This window comes from Quercus robur, chromosome 6 (genome assembly GCF_932294415.1).
Source record: "Quercus robur chromosome 6, dhQueRobu3.1, whole genome shotgun sequence".
Lineage (NCBI taxonomy): Eukaryota > Viridiplantae > Streptophyta > Magnoliopsida > Fagales > Fagaceae > Quercus > Quercus robur.
In genome coordinates this window covers 21049287-21073082 of record NC_065539.1, presented here as the reverse complement: position 1 = coordinate 21073082, position 23796 = coordinate 21049287, and the positions used below count along the sequence as shown (strand labels likewise).

Sequence of the window (23796 nt, the reverse complement as noted above, 5' to 3'; positions counted from 1 at the left end):
AATAAAAATTTTGATATTATTTTAACAATGAGTTTGGAAATTTGGAAGAGAGAGGAAGAGAAGAGAAATGATAAGGAATGTTATCATTTCCTCCGTTTGATTAGCATGGCAGATAACAATAGGGCAAAAACCCATTCCCTGGACCCACATATTTGCAATCCACCCAATTTGGGCAGATTTGAAAGGAGACAATGGTTTTTAAAAAACTAGAATCCACATAAATAATACTAGCCTCTGAGCACGCGCTTACGCTCATGATTAGAGGCTCTTCTATTTTTTGGGTAAAGATTAATAATTTGTATTTATTATAATTTGAGATTTTTACTTTTTCCAATCACCAAAAAAAAAAAAAAAATACATGGGGTGAGTTTTGTAGATTGGAGAAGTTTTAAAACTAACAAAAGAGTGATCCTATTTTGTAGGGAGTTAGTGAGTAGAAGTAGAAATTTAAATCAACCTAAAAGTACGAATTTATTATTTTTGTCAATTTACTATTTTAACCCCATTTTTAAGTTTTAGGTAGGGATATTTTTGAAAGTAAAAAAAACAATAACTAATTTTCTTTTGCCAATTTACTATTTTAACCCCATTTTTAAGTTGTTGGTTAATTAATTTAGGGGTATTTTTGACAGGGAAAAAAATAATAACCAACTTGCTAAATCCTCTTAATATATATAGATATACAGATAATATGATATGAAATTACATATTTATCCATAATTTTTATGCATCTTTCACATTTATATGGGCATAAAAGTAAAAATAAAAACATATTTTTTTTTTCATTTCCTTTCTTGTTGCAAACCAAACAAAGGAATTCTTCTTTTTTTTTTCCCCTTCTCTCCTTATTTCCAAACATAGACGAGATCTAATTTGTTTTCTTTTCTTTCTTATTTCCTTTCTATTATTCACCTCTTTTCTCTTCTCTTCCCTCTCGTTTTGTTTGTAACCAAACAAAACATAAGTGTCCTATACTCCTATATACATTATCTAAGTTAAGAAATGAGTGTTTCTGCTTTTACCCATTAAATACGTTAAGAAAATCAATTTTCCCAAAGAAACAGCTTGTACTAGCATTCAATGGTTTTAGTTCATTGGGGGCCGTACGTGTTCCCTTAAAACTTGAAAGTTGAAACCAAAACTTGTTTTGTTTCCTGTTTCAAAATCCAAACAAACTCAAAATCATCAGTGTGAATACTTGTGAGTCGTAATCATCTTTAAATGGAGCAGTGGTGTGAAAAGTTAGTCCACAGCGCCAGTACCTCTCTTATATGTGAATATGTGTGATATTTCTCATCTACCGCGTCGTCATTCGTCAAGTTTTGTTTTGTCTTTTCAGAACATTGCTTTTGACTCTCGAAAACTATCAGTCTATCACATATCATACACAGTCAGCACTGATGCACTGCTTTGCTACATCACAAGTATAGACACATCCTTTTTTTTTTTTTTTTTTTTTCACAGACATTTTTCATAAATTATTAAACTGAAATTGCGATTTTAATTTATAATTTCAGTTCAAAAAATGAATATGTAATAGTGTGTAACAAATATTATCCTTATATTTATGTTAAACTTAGTAATTTGTAAAAAAAAAAAAAAAAAAAAAAAAAAAATTGTATCTCTAAAATTGTTTGTTAATTAGAAGCAAAATGCTAGCATCTAATCTGTAAATTGGTAACAAGAAATACACCCACACACTTAATGAAAAAAGCTTACTTAAATCGCTCCTTACCTTCTTCTTTTTTTCATTATAAAAAAGGGCTGATTGTGTGAAATTTTTAATGACGCATTGGGGAGTAAAAAACGTGAATTTGATTTTTGACCTAGACCAGATTCCCTAGACGACTATTCTTACAAATTATTATGAAAGGGATAGAGAAAGAAGATAACATAATTATTATGCAGTGACCTATGTTGAGTGTGAGGGATAATCAAACCGAAAGACCTTCCTCAGCAGCTCTTTTCCGACTAGTTTTGATTTTTAAAACATGTGAACTACGACCGACTAAAAACCAAGAATGGGAAGAACAAGAAGAGAGAAGCTGTCACTTTCTGTGTCTCTAATCAACTCGGCTAAATAAAGTGAGTGAAATGGTAGGAAAATATGGTAACACCACTTGTGATAAGATCAGACCAGGTCTTCTAAAAGTCACGAGGGTGAACTTTCTCAATCTTGGGTCCCTAGAGCAGCAATTATTGTTTCAGTAGATCCACATGCTAAATTCATGAAAAGTTATTATCTCTTTAGGCTCTCCTTCAGGTCTTTGGACCTTGTCAAACTTCAATTTTTCTCCTTTCCGTTTGTTGAAACCAGTTTGTTCACAATATCATCCTAGTAGGACTACAAAATGAATTTGACTTTTCTTTTAAAATTCGGGCTCAACTCGGAAAATTGAATTGTTTATTGTTTGTTTATTTAACAAATGAAATCAAGAACAAATTTGAACTTAGAGCAGCAATTATTGTTTCAATAGATCCACATGCTAAATTCATGAAAAGTTATTATCTCTTTAGGCTCTCCTTCAGGTCTTTGGACCTTGTCAAACTTCAATTTTTCTCCTTTCCGTTTTGTTGCAACCAGTTTGTTCACAATATCATCCTAGTAGGACTACAAAATGAATTTGACTTTTCTTTTAAACTTCGGGCTCAACTCGGAAAATTGAATTGTTTATTGTTTGTTTATTTGACAAATGAATCAAGAACAAATTTGAACTTAGATTCGACTAATAAACAAGTGAAGTTCATATTTACCATCCATGTATTTGAATACTATATGTTTCTATATATATATATACATATATTTTTATATATTTATTAAAATATACTTATATTAATATTGAATTTTGTAAGTGTATAAATAAGTTCATAATATGTTAAATTATTATTTGTAATTTATTGATTATATAAAAATAGTCAATTTTCTAATAAAAAGTATATCTAATTTTTACAACTCAAGGTTAGTGAGTCTAATTTTTTTTTAATTCTTTAAATAAAATCATTCTATCTATTTTTTTTCAATTTTTTAAATAAAAATTATTCTATCTAATTAACTCAAATAATTCAATTTAATTTTCATTATTAATATGAATTTGTTAAAGGGTAAAAAAATTTCAGTAGCTCTGTTTATTAATATGAGAAAATAATAAATTTTTTATTAATTTATTTGCTTCTTCAACAAGAAAATAAATCAAAGTTGAACCCATGATCTCATTTAGAAATGAACTGAAGTTTAGCTTGTGTATATAATTAAATAAAATGTAATAATCATAAACTTTTAATATTTAACTTGACTTGTCTGATTGTGATCTCTTTTCAAAAAAAAAAAAAAAATCTTGACTTGTACCACTTGCAATTCCCAGCAAGGTTGCTAGGCTCATATATATGTTGGTCAAATTAATAGTCGCCAAGCAACAATGGTGATGTTTTAAATGATAAAATAATTTGGGAACAAGCCTACTTGTACCACTCTATTAACATTCGATTTTTTTTTTGAGAAGGATTAACATTCGATTTGTATGCTCCTAAGTGATAATTAATAACTATATCATAAAGCATAAACTATGATAGAACGTCTCAAGCCACCAAAATTATTTAATATCACCCGTTTTTACATATTCCGATATATATTGATCCAATTTTAAATATATCTAAAAACTATAGAGGACCAAGGTGAGAATATTTTATACTTAATATTATTAAATTATTAATTAGTAGCGCCTAATTATTACAAATATCTTTGGTTATATTCTAAAGGAAAAAAACATGACGATTATAGGTCAAAATTAAGGTCCACTTTTTATTTTGTATAAAATAAGCATTGAGTCTTTTTTTTTTTTTTTTTTTTTTTTGGTATTGTTATCTTTGATATAGGTTGAATCTATTGGATAGTCTCAATTGCCAGAAAATTTAATTATTATATATGAGGTGATGGATTATCAATCTTGAAAATGAAATTTAGTATAGAAGCAGATCACGATTCACACCTATACATGATCACCAATGACCATACTCGAAACAAAAAATAATAATCTCACACGTTTAAAATGTGATGCTTTTCGTGAATATGGGAATCATTCATTTCAGCCTTATCTAATGTGGCAAAACAAAGTTGCACTATTAAAAAAGGGAAAAGATAAGAAATGACGAAAGGAACAAAGGAAGGGTGAAGAAATGTGAAAAGAAGAAAAAAGAACAAATGTTTTAAATGTGATGTTTTTGGCGCAAAAGCAAAACTAAGCTGCACGCCTGCACTACGGAAAATGGGAGAGAAAAGAAATGAACAAAGGAAGGGAGATGAAGTCATGAAGGAAATAATATACCTTCCGCTCTATGTGTTTGGATTTTGGAGAGAGAGAGAGAGAGAGGGTTCATAAATAATGCTCTGTTTGGAAGTTTAAAAAAGGAGGGAGTAGAGTAGAGGGAGGAAGAGTAATGCAATTATCTTGTTTGAAAGATTTTTAAGGAAGGAGGGGGAGGAATTTGGAGGGGTTTCAACCATCTCTAAACCCTCATTTTTAATTCCTCCAAATTGGAGAAATTTGGAGGGAGAGTAGAGTAAATAAATTATTGACTAGATAAATTTCTCAATTTACTTTTTCTAAATTAATAATAGACCAATGTTGCAAGTCCATTTTAAAATAGGGGTAAATTTGTCTATTTTAATCATTTCTTCTCTTCTCCATCTTAATTTTTAAAACATCCAAATAAGGGGAAGAGTTAATTACTCCCTTCCCCTTTACTAATTTTAAAAACATCCAAACAAGGGGAAGGGGAACCATTCCCCTCTACTCTCCTCCCCACTACTCTCCTCCCCTCTACTCCCTCTCTAAACTTCCAAACAGGCCATAAAAGTGACATGGAAAATATTATACCCTAACTGTTAGATTAATTGTTTAGGTTTGTTTCCTAAAAACAAAGGGTTAATTTGTTTCCTAAAAATAAAAATAAAAAGATTGGTTATGTTTGGTGTGAGTATATATAAAACTTTGTCTTTATGTTATTTTATACAATTTCATAACTTTTCATTGAAAGGGTAATTAGACCAACTAACCGTTGGATTACATTATCTCATTATAATGTCTATCCTTACAAAATGTCATGATAATCAATGATATTTCTATTCATTATAAAAAGCTTGAATTGCTAGTTTTTTTTTTTTTTTTTTTGAAATTTAAACAAAATATGATATTGTAGATTAAATACTAAATAAAATCTGATTAATATGAAATTGTCTATACATATTAAAACAACGGAAATTTCAAATATGAAATCCAACTATATATTGGTTTTTCGAATGTCAATTCAATAAAATTTTATGAACAGAGGTAAACTTCACAAAAAAAATTATACCAAATATAATTCTAATATCTTCTTTGAAAATTCATGCGTACTTATCACTATTTCATTTTTTAAATCAACATATAATGATGTGAGGTTTAAGTTAGATTTTGTCATGGTTGTCATGAAGGATTTTTTTTTTCTTAAAAAAAAAAAAAATCAATGGCATGTGTATTATTTGATAATCTAAGCATACATATGTCTCACTATCCGATGTTGCATGGTCTGTGTGATCACATGAGAGTTAGCATGTATCTCATTGGTACCAATATTTCATGATCTCCGGCAAGCCCAGTACTCGTCATTTTCCCAAACGACATCCAACTCAGGACAGGACCACAAGGCATGTAACGCAGTCTTTGGTTCTTGTTTACACCTATCACAAACCGGGCAATCAATAATAGTTCAGTGCACTAAATTTACTTTCGAAGGCAATGATTCTCGGCAAGCTCTCCACATGAGATTCTTAACTTTGTTTGGGACATGTAGTGACCAAATTCCTTTGATACCCCGATTTACATGAATATTCTCCCTTTTGCATGAATGGACAAAAGATACCATCAGCACCCTCCATCCTTGACAAAGGGATATTTTTAATAAGCTCTGCCTCCTTAGGAACAAAAATACCATCAATTAAATGGTGGTTCCACTGTTTAGCCGAAGCATCAATTAGAACATCTAGTTTAGCATCAGCCAAGGACTCGATCATGGGAGAAAGACCTAAGGATTGTCTTTCCTTGGTAACCAAAAATCCTGCCAAATACTAACAGACTTACCATCTCTAATACGCCATCGACAACCCCTTAAGAGAACATCCTGCCCATATAGAATACTCATCCATGCATTCGACACTGATCTAGAATTTCTAGCTTCCATGATAGTGCAATTAGGAAAGAACCTTGCCTTGAAGACCTTATAAAAAATGGAGTGTTTATTTTGTAACAAGCGCCAAGCTTGTTAGCTAGTAAAGTGTCATTAAACAAAGCCAAATCTCGAGAACCCATGCCATCCACCATTTTTGATTTCGTTAACTCAGCCCATTTAAGCCAATGGATTCTCCTTCTATCACCTTTTTAACCCCACCAAAATCTTTTAATCAAGGCATCAATATCATTGCATAAGCCCAAAGGAAGTTTGAAGCAAGCCATTGTATAAGTTGGGATGGCTTGAATAACTGTCTTGATTAATACCTCCCTTCCAGCTTGCAACAAGAGTTTACCTTCCTAACCTTGCAATTTCCTCCAAACCTTCTCTTTGATATAGTTTAAGCTTTCTTTTTTTCCTTCGACCCACTAAGGGCAGTAAATCAAGGTATTTCTCATACTCCGTAATTTCCTGTAAACCCAAGGCCTCTTTGATCTCCCGTCGAATATTATCGAGGGTGGACAAACTGAAGAAGATGGTTGTTTTATTTTTATTCACCATTTGACCCAAATCCTTCTCATAACAATTCAATATACCAAGAATCTTTGCACACTCCGAAGGAGTAGCCCTGCAAAATAAGAGACTATCATTGGCAAATAATAAATGGGTTAGTCCAGGGCCTCTCCTGCAAAGGGAAAAACCCTTAATATCCCCTACCCTTGCCACCTGTTGGATGAGACCGTGCAGGCCTTCAGTGCAAAGTAAAAACAGAAAAGGGGACAAGGTGTCTCCTTGTATGATACCTCTGGTAGGTTGTAGCAAACCTTGGGGTTCTCCATTAACTAAGATTGAATAAGTAACAATCTTCACACAAACCATAACAAGCCCAATCCACTTCTCATTGAAACCCATTCTTCTCATAAGATTTTCCAAATACAGCCTCTCCACTCGGTCATAAGCTTTGTTCATCTCTAATTTGATAGCCATGAAACCTGGATCCCCTGAATTATACTTCCTCATGCAATGTAAAGACTCAAAAACAACAAGAATATTATCAGTAATAAGTCTATCCTTGACAAAAGCGGATTGGTGTTCAGTAATGATTGTAGGCAAAAAAATTTCAATCTATTGGCCAAAACTTTGAAAAAATCTTATAAAGGACATTGCACAAACTAATAGGACGGTATTCTTGAACATGCTCAAGATTTTTGGTTTTGGGAATGAGAGTAATAAAAGTGTGATTGATGGGGTGAGGGAGAGTACCTGAATTGAGCCAAGATAATACTGAACTCGTAACATCATGGTCAACCACTCCCCAAAAGTGTTGATAGAACAATGGTACCATTAGGACCGGGGACCTTCAAAGGAGCCATTTGCTTTAGAGCTAGAGACAACTCTGCTTCTGAAAAAGTCCCTATGAGAGCAAGGTTCATCTCCTCAGTAATGACATGGGGAATATGGTCTAGGGAGACCGAGTATGGTTCCTTATATGATAAGGAGAACAAATCCGTATAGTACTTGATAAGAACAGCCGCAACATTATCTGGTTGATCCTGCCAAATATTCGAGTCATCCCTAGCACCCCAAATCTGATTTTTACGATGCCTTTGAGTTGCACGACAATGGATATTTTTTAGTATTACCATCCCCCTTTTTTAGCCACAATACACAAGATCTTTGACTCCAAAGGTAAGCTTCCCTATCCAAAAGAACAATTATCTCATCCTTCAACTCGCAAACCCTGTGATTTTGACCACTAATCGTGGTTGCAGTCTCGGCTTGGGCTAGCAGATCCTTCTTTTTTACCAACTCTCTTCTCACATTCAAAAATATGTTCCGGTTCCACCAAGACAGATCTTTACCGTACCTATCAATCCGATTTAGAATCTCACTGTCGCTAGTACCGCGTTTAAAGGAAGACCATGATGCTTCCACTGTCTCAACACAACGTTCATTTGACAACCACATCTCTTCAAATTTGAAGATTTTCTTTCGAGGAGGAGGATCAAGGCCGGACAGATTAATCAAAAGAGGAGAGTGACCGGATGAGCTACAATGAAAATGATGGACTCTTGAACCAGGGTATTTAAGGAACCAATTGTTGTTTGCCACTCCTTGATCAAGTCATTCCCAAATGAGAGGTGGTACGTCCACAATATTTTCACAACATTTTTACAACAAATCAGAGGTGATTAGTTGTTATTGATTCAAATTTGAACTTATCACTGAAATTACTTTTTTACCCCACCATTAACAACCCATAACAACTTGCCACACATGATTTGTTGTGAAAATATTGTGGACATAACATTTTCCTTCCCAAATAGAGTGACCATCCGAAAAGTGTTTACTCCAAGTGAAGTGGGGACCAATAAAACCGAGATCCATAAAGCCACACTCATCTAGCACATTCCTAAACAACTGCATTTGACCATGGCTCCGAATTGGCCCCTAGCTTTTCATCTTGTTTAGCAAGTTCATTAAAATCTCCTGCATGTAACCATGGAATTTTGGGATGATGATTTAACAAACAAAGACTATTCCAAGCTTCAAACCTCCGTGAAGTATTCGGTTCCCATAAAAGCCTGTAAAGCACCATTGATTAAATTAAAATTTACATTTATATATATTTTGTATGACAATTACTGTTAAAATATAAAATTTAAAAGCAAAACGTGGTTACATAAAAAATGTTCAAGTAAGATTTATGAAAGAATATAAAACTTTTGAACAAGTTTATGGGGGTCAAAAATATGTCCTCTTAAAAAAAAATGATAAGATGTTGAAGGGTGGGACGTGTGGTTAAATAAAAGAGAGATGCTACGTTTACAACATTTTTATAATATTTTTACAACAAATTATAGGTAGTTAGTTGTTATTGATTCAAATTTGAAACTAACACTGAGATTACTTTTTTGTCCTAATAATAACAACCAGTAACAACCTACCACTTAAGATTTGTTATAAAAATATTGTAAAAATATTCATTTCTCTAAATAAAATGTCTCTACCCACACGTACCACTACAATTAAAAATTAAAAAAAAAAAAAAAAAAAAAAGGGTAATGTGGGAATGGTTAGTTGCTTTTGCAGCACATCACCTAAAAATAAGGGAATTGACATCACATGAATCCAAAAGAAAAAAAATTAAAGCAAAATACCTATAAAACCCCACACCTCAAAAGAAGTGGAGTAACCTGCCAACTATCTGAAAAGTGGAAATATGGGACACGGCTGACCATGAAATTAGGAATTGTGGAAGAAAGTGTCCGTTTGTTTGCACTTCTAGGAGCTGAAAATAGAAAAAATTGAAGAAAAATTGTGTTTGGTTCAGTCCAAAACGCAACTTTTTGATAAAAGTTGAGTTTTGGGCTCAGGCAAAAATAGCGTCCAAAACGCGCAAAATTTATGGACCTCCTAAGGTCCATAAATTAAAACGTGAATTGCGCATTTTGATATATCCGTTGGGCTCACAAGAAATTACCAAATTACCCTTTATTAAACAACAAATCTAAAATAAAAACAACAACGACAACAGATCAAGAACAGAAAAGAAAAAAAAAATTAGAACAACAATAAAAGATCAAGAAAAAAAAAATAGAAGCCAATCTGACAAATCTAAAATCAGAAACAACAACTAATCAAGAACAAGGAAAAAAAATAGAAAAAGAAGAAGGAGATCGAGGTCGAAAATTGGCCGGCGGTTGCTCAACTGTTCGAGCGCAATACAATGGTGTTTGGTTCGAGCGCAATACAATGGTGGTTGGTTCCGATCATCCAATCTTCCCGATCCAAGCACTTAAGGGTACGTTCTGGAGTTGGATGAGTTCTTGCATGGTTGTTACAGACGAAGTGCTAAGAGGGAAAAAAAAAAAAAAAAAAAAAAAGGAGAGCTCTGTCTGTGGAACGTTCTGGACTGAGGAAGTGGTATGGTAGGGAATAAAAGAGGAAAGAAGGAAAAAAAAAGATGAAGAAAAGAGTGTGGGTACGTGTGTGGAGGAGAAAAAAAGAGGGGAAAAAAAAAAAAAGGGAAGGAGAGCCCACGTGTGTGGAGAGAAAAAAAAGAGAGAAAAAAAAAAAAGAAATACTATCACAATATTTTCACAATAAATCTTAAGGTAGGTTATTATTAGCTAATATTGGTGAGAAAAAAATAATTTTAATAGTATGTTAAAATTAAAATCAGTATCAATTTTTATCACAATATTTGCACAATACTTTCATAATAAATCTTAAGTGGTAGATTATTATTAGCTTACATTGGTGAGAAAAAAATAATTTTTTTAGAAAGAGAAAAATTGATTTAAGTATGATGAAGTAGTTGATTTAAGTATGAAACAAACTCACATAAAAATAAAAATAAAAATAAAAATAAAGTGTGAAATAAACTCTCTTATATATACATTGTCCTTTTTGGTAATTTATCCTTCAAACTGCCACTTTTATAAGTGCTAGCCAAACACTTAGCTTTTTCAAAAAACACTTTTTAACAGCTTTTACCAAACACTCAGCTTTTTAAAAATGCACTTTTTTATTATGCACTTTTTGAAAACTCAACTTTTTTCATTATGCACTTTTACAAAAAGCTGAACCAAACTCACCCAAAAACTAACTCAGACTGCTCCATGAACTTATCAGTTAAGCGAAAAAATTGGAAAAAACGGTTTCCCAATTCCTCTATAAATTAAAGGGGCCTTCAGCAAGCAAAAAAATGGAAGAAAAAAGAAGAAGAAAAGCGCGCACACAAAGAAAAAAAGAGACATAGGCAGAGATAGAGAGCGACAAGCAAAGGAGGAACACAGGCTACACACGCATTGGGTGGGGATTTTATCAGTTCCTTTCTTCTCTGAAGCGTTCATTTGATTGGAGGTTAGAAAATATTATAATTTTTCTTATTTTTATTCGGTTGGGAGTGAAAAAGTGAAATGATGAAAAATGTGAATTTGTATAAATTTACACATATATCTTTATTAAAAAAATGACATTCAATTAAAAAAAAGTGATAAACAACCAAAAAAAATCAATCACCTTAATTTATTAAAAAATAAAAATCATGTCTAGAAAAAAAAAATCACATTTAAACCCAAAAAAAAAAACACAAAAGAAAGTAAAAGAAAAAAAGGGGAAAAAAAAAATATATATATATATATATATCTGGACGTGTAGTACGAAGCCTGCCTAGTAATCAAAAAAAAAAAAAAAAAAGGGTCACGTCTAGGAGTAAAGAAAAAGAAAAAAAATGAAGAAGAGCCGCATGGAATCATGGACAACCCCATGTACAGTTGCACATGGACATTTTTGTCCAAAAATGACGTCTAATTTTTCTCTACAGTTTTCTTTCTATTTTGGAGAGAAAGCTTTTTGGTAGGTTTAAGGAAAAAGAACTGGATCCCACCATTTATTTTCCTTAATTCTCACTCAACCAAACACACTCCTAAAAGTTTTACTTCCCATTTTTTTTTCCAAAGTTTTTCATCTATCATATTTCATCTCCAAACAAACAAACCCTAAATCTCTCCCTCCTCTTCTTTTTCAAATTTGAATTTTTGTTTGGTAAAACAAATAGGGTTGGGTTTCATGAGGAGTTCCTAACTCCATGCATGAAGTTTTAGATATGAGTCCCTGACTCGTAAATCCTATTTGAACATTACCAAATAAAAATTCTTTCAAGTTTTGGTTCAATGTTTTCTCAACTAGAGTCCTTGACTCTAGGGTTGTCCATCCAATCCGACGAACCGACCCACCCGAAGATTCCGACCGGATCCGACCCGAAAACCAGCCGACCCGATCAAGTCACCGGTCGGCGGCGGGTCATTTGTTCCAAAAACCGACTCTGGCGGGTCGGTCTCAGTTTTCCTCCCCAAACCCGAAAAAAACCCGATTCGACCGATGTACAGAGAATTTCAAGCAAAAAATTCCAGAATCCGGCAGAAATTTCCAAATTCCGGCGAGTTTTTCCAGATTCTGGCCTCAAATTTCTAGATTCCGACTTCAAATTTTCAGATTCTGGCAACAAATTTTCATATTTCGGCGACTTATCAAGTAGATCTAGTGATTTTCGTCCAAATCTAGTGAAATCTCACCGGATCTAGCGAGATCTCACCAGATCCAGTTAGATCTCTGCCGGATTTGTCGTTTTTTTCGCTTGAAATCAACTATTTTGACTGGATTTTTCGCCGTGGACGGTTTCGACCGAACCGACCGTGTTTCCGGCACAAAACCTACCAAGCTAATCCGACTCCCTCACCGGTCGGCGGCGGATCAAGATTTTCTCAACCCGATTCTATCGGATCGGTCTCAGGTTGAGCACAAACCCGACCTGGACCGACCCGTGGACACCCCTACTTGACTCTACTAAATCAAATTCATCAATGGAGTCCTTGACTCTACCAAATTTTAATGGAGCCCTTGACTTTACTAAATTTTAATGGAGTCCTTGACTCTACCCAATTAATGGAGTTATTGACTTTACCAAATTTTAATGGAGTTTTTGACTCTACCCAATTTTAATAGAGTTTTTGACTCTACCCAATTAATGGAGTTCTTGATTTTACCAAATTAATGGAGTCCTTGACTTCACCACATTTCAATGGAATTCTTGATTCCCATAATCATTTTAAATAAAGTAGTGATTCTAATTCCTTCAAATTCCAACATGACTAATTTTTTGGGGATTCCTAATTTCTTAATCAAGATTGGAGTCAATAATTCACAAAATAAAATTACCATAAAAATTGATTTGAGGAAAATTTCCAATTCCCAATTCCTAAAACATGTTCATAAAAAATAAAATTGCTTCAAAGAATTTTCTTTCCCTTAATTAATTTTGGGAACCTCAATCCAAATATCATTAAAATTTCTACAAGGAAGCAAATGAAAGAAAAGGGAAAATTGTTTGGACATTCAACTTCTCAAAAAGAGAATCCTTGATTCAATTTCCATAAAAATATGGTCCTTGACTTATCTTTGAGATTAAAACCAATTATCTCACCCAAAAGCAAAATTAAGTCGATGCTTAATTAAATACAAAATATTTGACTTAAACGTCCATCATTTAAATTGGGCAAAATCAATTTGAGGATTTTAAATCTAAAACCTCAAATTAAAAACTATGAATTGGCTTGATCCCTGCCAAGGGTATGTAGGCAACCTAAATAAATTATTAGGTGCAGCCACAAATAAATAAAAACACATATCTTCTTAAACAAGAAAATAAATGAACTTATGTATAAAGACGACGTGGTTGGAATCAAAGGGTCTTCCCTTGAAACAAGGATTTGTAATTAAGAGATACATTATCTTAAATGGGCACTACTCACATCAATAAACTCATACACTAAAAGGGCTATGGGTGAAATTATGTTTGATAAATTAGACATCATTTGACAATTCTTGTTAAACATAATTTGACAATATTTGTTAAACATAATTTGACAACGTTTATTAAACATAATTTGACAACATTTGTTAAACACAATTTAACAATTATTGTTAAATAGCGGATGCGTGTGGATTATAGAGTCTTGAACAAAGTGACTATGAAAAACAAGTATCCAGTCCCTTTGATTCACGACCTTTTTGACAGACTGAGCAAGGCCGTTTGCAATTGTTGAATGCACTACATGCAGGAGGTACTTCTAGGGGTTTATCTTATGTTCAAGTGGAGATGAACGAGAATGGAACTGAGGGTATGCTTGATTCTGGTGCTACCCACAATTTTGTTGCTGATCGAATGATCCAACGACATGGTCTGAAAGTGAGCAAGTGTCCAAGTAAGATCAAGGCAGTAAACTCAGAGGCAAAACTTGTGTTGGGAATTGCTTATAGAGTGAAGTTTAAGGTTGACGAGTGGACAGGAAAAATGAATTTCCTAGTCATGGAGTTAGATGATTTTAATGTAATTCTGGGTGATGAATTTCTAGTAACTGCAAACGCTGCCTTACTGCCTTTCATTGGAGTATTGTTAATCCTTGATGAGAAGCAGTCATGGTTAATAATTTTCATCAACAATTACATTAGTAATTAATTGTTTATTTATTTTGTTATTAATATCAATTAATATTTTTTTAGATGAATTTTATGTTCATTCTTATTTTTTATTCTTGCTATTCTTATTTGAATTTTGACCCTGCCATTATGGAACATGAATTATGAGAGAAATTGTATGAATCAATGAATAAAATAGAGTGAAATATTGGCTCTGTTTGGTAGAGTATTTTAAACATATGTTTTCAATTTTTAAACAACATTACACATATTTTCATACATTTTTTCATGCACACGTATTTCAAAAAAATACAAACAATATTACTTAAATTCCTCTACCAAACAACTCCTTTTTTTTTTTTTTCCGAAGAAAATAAGGAAATAAGTTGAGCAACGGATTGACACCAAATTGTGACGCAACCCACAAACATCCGTAATGATGACCAAACTTCTTACCTCAAAAAATTTATTAATTCACCAAAAAAAAAAAAAAAAAAACTATTTGAAAGACACTTTTCTTTTCGGAGAAGACGTCTTGGAGTGCCTAACTGTAGTTGTGGATAAAATAAGAACACCGGCTGTATACTGAATGGTCCACCTGTCTGTACTTTTTTTTTTTTAAGCCGTAAGGTCCACGTGTATTTAAACGTGCACGTTTATTGTCTCTTCATCGTATAATATTATTATTATTATTTTTTCTGCTAGTGAAAGTCCTTAGTATCTATTCGAGTTCATACTTACACCGTTCAATAGTTTGTTATTGGTTTTATATTTTAAAAATCCTTTTGTTAATTTACATAATTTACATGTTTTATATGTTAAAAACATATAAGTCAATTTTTATGTCAATCAGATGTAATTTACCATTTAATCCAAAAACTTATCTTTTATACATTATTTTAAATTACAAAAAGTTAAAAACTTAAATTTAAACAATTAATTAATGATATGACTATTGATTTTTGATCAATTTTAAATTTTGTAAGCATGGAGAAAATACGAAGATAATGTAATCCAGCGGTGGATTTATCAAAATTCACATATGATTAAAAAATATTAGATGATGTAACATTACTTAGAGTTATACCAGGTAAAACTTAAACCTAACTCATATACACACACAATATTAACTCTAAACAATATTACATTACCTAATAACTTGTTATAGAATTCATATTTTGAAAATCTCACCGTTGAATTACATGTTCTATAACATGCATTCCAATTTTCATGTCAATTAGATGTTATTTATTAGGGATAATTACACATAACCCACCTGTGGTTTGGGCGAAAATCACTTTGCCTACCCGTGGTTTGAAAAGTATCACTTAACCCACCTGAGGTATGTTTCCGTCACTCTCCGTAACCCACCTCGGTCTCTGCCGTTACAAAAACACCTTGTAACCCCAAAACAGAACATAACGCGAATCAAAACCCCCAAAACTCTAACACGTTTCGAGAGAGACACCCAAGGTGCAATCAGGCTTGTTCTTCGCGGTTTGGAGCGTGTGGAGAGGGAGAAAGCACTTCTTTTGCATCATCGAACCTGGGCAAGGTATGTGTGATGTTTTTTCATCTGCATTTGGGTCTGTTCCTGATTTAGGGTTTCAGATTTTGTTCAAGTGTGAACTTACTGTGTGAAAGTCTAAATCCAGGAATCGTGGTATGTTGAGATGTCTTCATCAAGTGGTAATTTCTCGGGTTCATGTGGACATATGTGCAATGAGCAGACTTGTGTTTTGAGAACAAGTTTGAGTTTGCACAATTTTGGGAGGAGGTTCTTGGGTTGTAGCCGTTATAAGGTTGGTCCTAAGTGTCCTTTCTTTGTTTGGATTGATAACCCAACCTGTCCTCGTGGGAATGAAGCTGCACCTTTGGCTCTAGAGAAGATGTCTAGGCTTCAAACTGCTCTCCAACTTGCAAATGAGAGGGAAAGGACAGCTCTGGAAACGGCAGAAGAAGCTAGGCAAATGGCAGAAAAGGCTCTTGAAGAGGAAGCCAAAGCCAAGGAGAGGGAGAGAAAGGCTCGAGCTGTCTGTGCAAAAACTAAGGAAAAAGCCATTCTTGCTGAAGAGAAGCAAAGAATGTGGAAGTCTGCATGCATTTTGTCATGGATCTTTTTTGTTATTGTTATGTTGTTGTGTTTTGGCTCAATTGAGTTCTCTGGAGTGAAGAGACCTAGATTGTTGCCCCTGAAGTAGTTAATTGGTTAGTAGAGATAGTTATGGCAATGGTGTTAATGAATTTGTATTGTAATAGCACTAGCCTACTGATGTAATGTTTTGATGTGTCAATGAATGAAGAATTGGTCAATTCTTGAGTATTGTGTGCATATCCTAACAACCATTCAATGGAAGAAGTAATGGTCAATTATCAACAATAGCAGTGCATACCATAACAACCATTCCACAATAAAAACTTTCATACACTATATTAGAAAAGTATACTTGGACATAATTTGTAGTAGCAATAAATAAACTTCCATATAATTTGGCTGTGCATACCATAACAACCATTCCACAATAAAAACTTCCCATACACTCTATTAGAAAAATATACTTGGACACAATTTGTAGTAGCAATAAATAAACTTTCATATAATTTGGTTGTGCATACCATTCCACAATAAAAGTAATATACTTGGACACAATTTGTAGTAGCAATAAATAAACTTCCATATAATCTAGTTTGGACAAATATTGTTCCATACAAACTGTAATATCACAACTTCCATATTGTACCTTAATTACAAAAAAGCACATTCCAAGGCCAGCAGTGATTGTTTTTTACACTAATTAGTAATTACAAAAAAGCACATTCCAAGGCCAGCAGTGACTGTTTTTTACACTAATTGATAATTACAAAAGGCCAACAGTGGTCTTCACAAAAAAAAAAAAAACCAAAAAGGCCCACATGTTCCCACTAGGTTTACTTCCAATGCTGGCATGCGTACCCACTAGCTTCATTCATTTCTTGCCTTTACTCTTTCCTCTTTCCACCCACTGGATTCATTTTTGGTGGCCTTTGTGCAGCAAGCTGTCCTCTAGTCCTCACACCACCAGTGCTTCCACTTGCATGTGAAGGCTACAAAATAAAAAATAGATCCACTTGTTAAAAAATATCCCAAGCTACACAACTATCCAGGACTAAGTTACCTGTGAAGAACTTGGTAAGGTATCCCAGGTCTCCCTAGGTGTGTGAAACTCTGGTTGCGAGGAAGAGAACCATCCTGCTCTCTTGTGAGATGGCCTAGGTTGATTTCCTTGCTGTGAGGATGAAGGCTGAGTGGCAGACATCATGTTGTAGGTCTGTGTAGGCTGCTGGGATGGTGGCTGAGGTGCAGGCTGAGGTGCAGATCTAGGTGCAGGCACCCCTTCCCTTGCCTGCAACAAAACCCAGTTTCAATACAGTGTCTATTGTAAGTTTAAAAACAAGTTTTTTTTTTTTTGTTTTTTGCCATTTAAATCCTAATTACTTACAGCTTTTTCTCTTTGAAGTCTCTGTCTCCTCTGCCATGGTGTCTCCCCAATGATGCCAGCCTTGCACCCTCTTGAGTTATGCCCTTCCTTTTTGCATTTCCCACATCTTACAGGTCTATTCTGTCTACTTGCTTTGTAAGGGTTCCTAGGCTCATCAGAAGCCCTCTTTCTTTGCTTGGGTGGTCTGCCTGGTGGTTTGTATATGTGAGGTGCCAGGGGAGCAGGCTGTCCAGTCTCAGCCCATTCTGACTGGCCAGGCATGGGAGGAAGTACCTCCTTGTATATCTCCATGTAAGTTTCTTTGAAGTAGCATGGGTGGGTATAGTCTTCTGGTGTCTCAATGTTTGTATAAATGGCTGTTATGGCATGTTTGCAGGGAATGCCATTTAAATCCCAAGACCTACAGCTACATGTCTTCTTCACCAAATCAACTACATGCCTCTCATACTGACTGCCTACCTCATAAAGGAAACTACCAGCTGGGGTAGCACTAAATGCCTTACTTTCAACCTTCAATTTCTCCAACCTATCTTGTATGCTTGGACACAACTTTCCAGCATACTTCTGTATCCCTTCCCTTTTTGTGTAAAGCCTAGTCATAAGTCTAACCCTAATCCACTCCAACATTGCCAAGATAGGCTTGTCCCTAGACTTCAATATCATTGCATTAAAAGACTCACTCAAATTATTTACCAAACAATCTGTTAAGGCCCTATGAGTGAAGTGTGACCTTGTCCACTGTGCAGGTGCAATGTTTGCAAGATACTCATATGCCTTTTCATCCAAATCCCTTATGTACTGCATGCATCTCTCAAACTCCCTTGCTGTTGTGGCAGCAGCACACCTCCACAATGCATCCTTCAGCTCCAATCCCTTGTGATCAACTTTGAAATTGTTGTAGATGTGTTTCACACAGTATCTATGCTCCACGGTAGGGAATAGTGTCTCTATTGCAGGTATAAGCCCCTGTAAATAAGCAAGCAAACAAACAAACAAAACAAGTTAGTTCAGCAAACAAAGTCAACTATTCAAGTGTAACTGAACAAAACAAAACTTGCATACCTTTTGCCTATCAGAAATGAAGACCAACTGAAGCTCCTCTGGCCTCCCTATATCATCAGCAAAAATTTCCAAAAACCATATCCAAGACTCCCTGGTTTCTTGTTCCACAACAGCCATGGCTACTGGAAAAATGTTGTCATTTGCATCCTTGGCAGTGGCAGATAAGATTTGCCCACCAAATCTGTGCTTTATGTGACAACCATCTAAACCTATAAATGGCCTGCATCCACCTAAAAATCCTACCTTCTGAGCATTGAACCTAACATACATCCTCTTAAATTTTGGCTGGGAAGTCTCCTCAGCCATTTCTGTCTGCAATATAACCCTACTCCCCTTGTCTACAGTGGTTATCATTTGTGCATAGTCCCTAAGGACACCATATTGCAGTTGCTCATCTCCATTTATCAAATCCTTTGCCTTTCTCTTTGACCTATACACTTGGTTTACACTTAGGTCAACAGATAAATTTTGCATCACATGGTTGTGTACACCACTCACCTCCCAATTTGGATTTTTGCTAAAATCCTCAACGAACCTCTTAGCAACATAAGCTGATGTTGCTTGGCTGTTTTTGAAAGACTTGGGACAAGTACACTCATCAGTCAAGGTCTTAATTTGAAATGTTAGCTCTCCACTTATTTGAGATGCATAACATTTCCACCCACACCCATTCTTGCAGTGAACTGATATCTTGGTCTTCTCATTCAGCTTGAATTTGATGTCAACAGGTTTTTTGATTGCATACTCCCTCAAAGCAGCTCTGAACACCTTTGCATTAGGGAACTTCATCTCCTTCTTCAGTACAACATTTCTCATGTCACTCTTAGCATTAAACTCCACTTGCTCAGGTTCCTGCTCATCATCAGACCCATCCATGCTTACCAGGTCATCCTCAAGGGCTGGCTCAGCCCACTCAGGGTCTGTGTGGGGTGCATTGCTTGATTCAGGGGCTGTGTGGGGTGCATTGCTTGATTCTGGGGCTGTGTGGGGTGCATTGCTTGATTCTGGGTTTGTATTGGGAGCAGAACCTTGTGGAGCTGATTTTTGAGCAGCAAATACATCATCACCAAAGCCATCCCCCTCTAGGCCTTCATTTAGCCAATCATCATCATCATCATCATCATCATCATCATCTCCTTCAACATTCTGTTCTTCATCTCTTGCATCAATGTCAACATCCTCAACATCTTCTTCATCATCACTCTCATCATCATTCTCATCATCTTCATCATCATCACTATCCAATTCTATTTCAACCCTTGCTGCATCACCACTTACATCACCACCTGCATGACCACCTACACCATCTGCCACTCCCCCTGCATCACCACCTACACCACCTGCCACTCCCCCTGCCACTCCCCCTGCATCACCACCTACGCCACTATCTGCCACTCCCCCTGCATCAGGATACTCAACTGCCAATGGCTCCACATCTATGTCAGTATAGATTATGATTTTTTCAGCATACCATGCCTTATGAAGGTTAGTCATGTTTACGACATCTGTATCTGTTTCTATGTCTCTTAAATCATGCTGTAGATCACCATCAGGAATTAAATACTTATATCTACTGTGTTCCTTAGGAGCACCAACTAGATGGCATAAATCCCTAATTTCAAAGTAACTCAACTTGTCAGGGTCAATCTCTGTCAGTAAACGTACAGACCCACCCACATATTGTATGGTTGGCTCCTCCACAAAACATCCCCCAACATGAATTTCAAGGTCAAATGTGACATCATCCATCTGCAATTAAAATAAGTCTCAATGTTTACACACACTGACATGCAGAAAGTGAGAAGAAGCCAAAAGAGACAACAAGGCAACAAATTGACAACAACACACGGACAAAGGACCACATAAAGCACATGCAAAACCAGACTCCCAACAAATTCATAGGGACCACACTACCCACACTTCACAAACAAGTGCAATCATTGACAAAATGCATTATAGAAACAACAATAGCAAAATGCATATCCTAAGCGATTCTACACATAAATAGCAAAATGCTAATTTAACATACAAAAAAAATTTTATTGTGCAGATGAACAGCAAAACCTAACTACGTGGGTGGGTCACCATAAAAAAATGACATCAAGAACCCAAATGCAGATGAAAAAACATCACACATACCTTGCCCAGGTTCGATGATGCAAAAGAAGTGCTTTCTCCCTCTCTACACGCTCCAAACCGCGAAGAACAAGCCTGATTGCACCTTGGGTGTCTCTCTCGAAAAGTGTTTGAGTTTTGGGGGTTTTGATTCGCGTTATGTTCTGTTTTGGGGTTACAAGGTGTTTTTGTAACGGCAGAGACCGAGGTGGGTTACGGAGAGTGACGGAAACATACCTCAGGTGGGTTAAGTGATACTTTTCAAACCACGGGTAGGCAAAGTGATTTTCGCCCAAACCACAGGTGGGTTATGTGTAATTATCCCTATTTATTATTTGATCTATAAACTCATTTTTTATACATTATTTTAAACTGCAAAAACTTGAACTTAAATAATTAGTTGATGACATGGCTATAATCTTTTATCACCTTGAAATTTTGCAAAAATATGGAGAATATACGAAAATGATGTAATCTAATGGTGGATTTGTCAAAATTCGCATCCAATTAAAAAATTCTCTCTCTCTCTCTCTCTCTCTCTCTCTCTCTCTCTCTCTCTCTCTCTCTCTCTCTCTCTCTCTCTCTCTCTATATATATATATATATATATATATTCTATGTTCATTTTTGATACCCTATTTTAGGTGTTAACAAGTCCCCCACAAATTTTCAAACAATGATACCTTTTGTGGGGGCCGTTCGATCAATAGGCCCATTAAGGTTAGGATTGTTGGGCCTGTGGCCCATCCGAGGATGCGTATCCGTTCGAAGAGGCCAAGTCCAGTCATAAGGTAATTACTGAAGGGGGTGGTAGTCAATATCACGAGGGTGAGGTGCTGTATTCGTCCGAGGACGCCATACTCCTCGGCAATGCACGTCCGAGAACGAACAGGGCGCAGTCTTGTGGCAACCGGGCCTCAGAATTACGTCACCAATGCTGATAAGATTGCAGACCAAGGGTAAAAGGGAAAAGATAGACAAATATCTATAACCATAGCTGCCTCCGCATTAATGACTTCTCAACCAACTCTCTGGCCGCATTAATGTGGAGGTGATACCTGAACAGTAAGGAGGCAGCCTTATAGCTGCCTATAGGAAGTTCCAGGAGGTGATGGATGGGACAGAAAGAAATCCTCCGAACCCAACCTACACGTGTGCGGTGAGGATGGAAGGCAAAGGGTGGTATATAAACTAAAAGAAGAACATACGAGAGAGGAGGATTGGGACAGAAAAAGAAAAAAGAGAAAAGCACAGACAAAAGGAGAAGAGCAAAAGGAGAGAAGAAGAATTGTATTGATCAAAAAAGAAAACGATTGTTGTACCAACTTGAGACCTTTAATATACGTGAGAGTGAATCTTTTTAAGAATCCACAGTTAACCTAGTTCTTTACACCCACGCTCTACAAATCATATTGTTTGGGCCTTTTTACGTACGAACCCAACACCATTACGGTTCGTTACGAATCGCGTCCTTACAATTGGCGCCGTCTGTGGGAAGAGCTTGTGTTAGCTTAAAGGACTTCCGGTGCAACGTTTCCGATGGAAGAAGTGGGTCCACCTCATCCCGCGGCGGGACCGCATCAAGAGGATGTCAACCTGCATCAGGCGGAGTCAAGGGGCTCTCAGCATGGTGGTCCTTGAAGGAGTCCCGAACGGAGAGAGGGCCGTGAGGGGAGTGTACGTACAACTCATACCACCAGGAGCCACTCACGGGGGAAGAGCCACGTCTCCCACGCGAAGCATGATGGGAATCTGCAACGTGAGATTGCAGACTTGAAGAGAGAGTTGCGCCATGCACGGCGGGAACGTTCCCCACCTTGCTCCGAACCATCATCTGGGGAGTCGGATGGAACTAGTTACAGGCGGAGATCGAGAACTCCGGAAAGCGAGACTTTCTCCTATGAAGAAGAGCATCGCCATCGACGTAGGCGTAGAAGTCCAACTAGCAGGGGCTTGGGAAACGATGCCATGAACAAAGCCCTGAGTCAAATTTCCAAGTCACCCTTTACGAGGAACATAGACAATGCTACCCATCCTCAGTGGTTTCATCAGCCTACGTTCTCTCTGTATGATGGCCATTCAGATCCGGTGGAACATGTAAGCTATTACAGCCAGAAGATGGCTATTCATTCCAGAGATGATGCTTTGATGTGCAAGATTTTTCCCTCGAGTTTGGGTCTGACGGCGATGAGGTGGTTCAATGGCTTAAGGGCCAACTCTGTTGGATCTTTCAAAACGTTGACTCGGGCTTTGGTGCTCGCTTTATTACATGCAGCAGGACTCCTCGACCTTTGGGATCCTTGTTGACTTTGTCTATGCGAGAGGGCGAGATTCTCAAGAGTTACTCGGATAGGTACTGGGAAATGTTTAACGAAATAGAGGGAAAGAATGATCTTGTGGCTATAACCACTTTCAAAACTGGTCTCCCAACTGATCACGATTTGAGGAAATCCTTGACGGGTAAACCTGTCACTAGTGTGCGCCAGCTGATGGATAGAATAGACAAGTATAGAAGGGTCGAGGAAGATCAGCTTCAGGGGAAAGGAAAGGCTAAGGTGATCCCTCAGGAGAGGAGTGATTTCAGGTCGGACCGTTATAATAACAGCCGACCACGGAGGGATTTTGTTGGGCAGTCAAGCTCGACGGACGCCCAGGTTGTTAATGGAGTATTTCGGGAGCCCGTTCAACAGGTTTTAGAGAAAGTAAAGAACGAGCCATTCTTCAAATGGTCGAACAAGATGGCGGGGGAGCCCAGAAAACGCAACCCGAGTTTGTATTGCCATTACCATCAGGATCATGGGCACACGACAGACAACTGCAGGAATTTATGGGACCACTTGGAACAGTTGGTCTGTGAAGGGAAATTAAAGCAACTCTTGCATCACTCCAGCGGAAGGGCGAGCCAAGCAGGTTCCGAGGTGCGTGGGGACGCTTCATCAAGGCTCCCCCTG

General features: G+C 36.2%; 2 protein-coding genes across 2 annotated transcripts; one reads left to right on the top strand and one right to left on the bottom strand.

Annotated features, from left to right (window-relative positions):
• The first annotated feature begins 15437 nt into the window (after nt 1-15437).
• LOC126689672 (uncharacterized) lies at nt 15438-16510 on the top strand. Its single transcript, XM_050384884.1, has 2 exons — nt 15438-15745; nt 15846-16510. The coding sequence occupies exon 2, from the start codon at nt 15864-15866 to the stop codon at nt 16389-16391; it is 528 nt and encodes a 175-aa protein (XP_050240841.1). The 5' UTR covers nt 15438-15745; nt 15846-15863; the 3' UTR covers nt 16392-16510.
• Nucleotides 16511-16849: 339 nt separating this feature from the next.
• LOC126689974 (uncharacterized) lies at nt 16850-20023 on the bottom strand. Its single transcript, XM_050385124.1, has 6 exons — nt 20010-20023; nt 19760-19932; nt 18732-19711; nt 17670-18635; nt 17346-17573; nt 16850-17274 (listed from the first exon to the last, which is right to left on the bottom strand). Exons 1-6 carry the CDS (start codon nt 20021-20023, stop codon nt 17170-17172), a joined length of 2466 nt encoding a protein of 821 aa, XP_050241081.1. The 3' UTR covers nt 16850-17169.
• Between the last annotated feature and the right edge of the window lie 3773 nt (nt 20024-23796).

Bases quoted from the DNA above. Each gene is read 5' to 3' on its own strand.
- LOC126689974 (XM_050385124.1), bottom strand. The intron at 17,574-17,669 runs GTAAGTAATTAG...GTTTTGTTGCAG, and splicing joins GACTTCAAAGAGAAAAAGCT to GCAAGGGAAGGGGTGCCTGC. The intron at 17,275-17,345 runs GTAACTTAGTCC...TTTATTTTGTAG, and splicing joins CCTTACCAAGTTCTTCACAG to CCTTCACATGCAAGTGGAAG.
- LOC126689672 (XM_050384884.1), top strand. From the start codon at position 15,864: ATGTCTTCATCAAGTGGTAATTTCTCGGGTTCATGTGGACATATGTGC.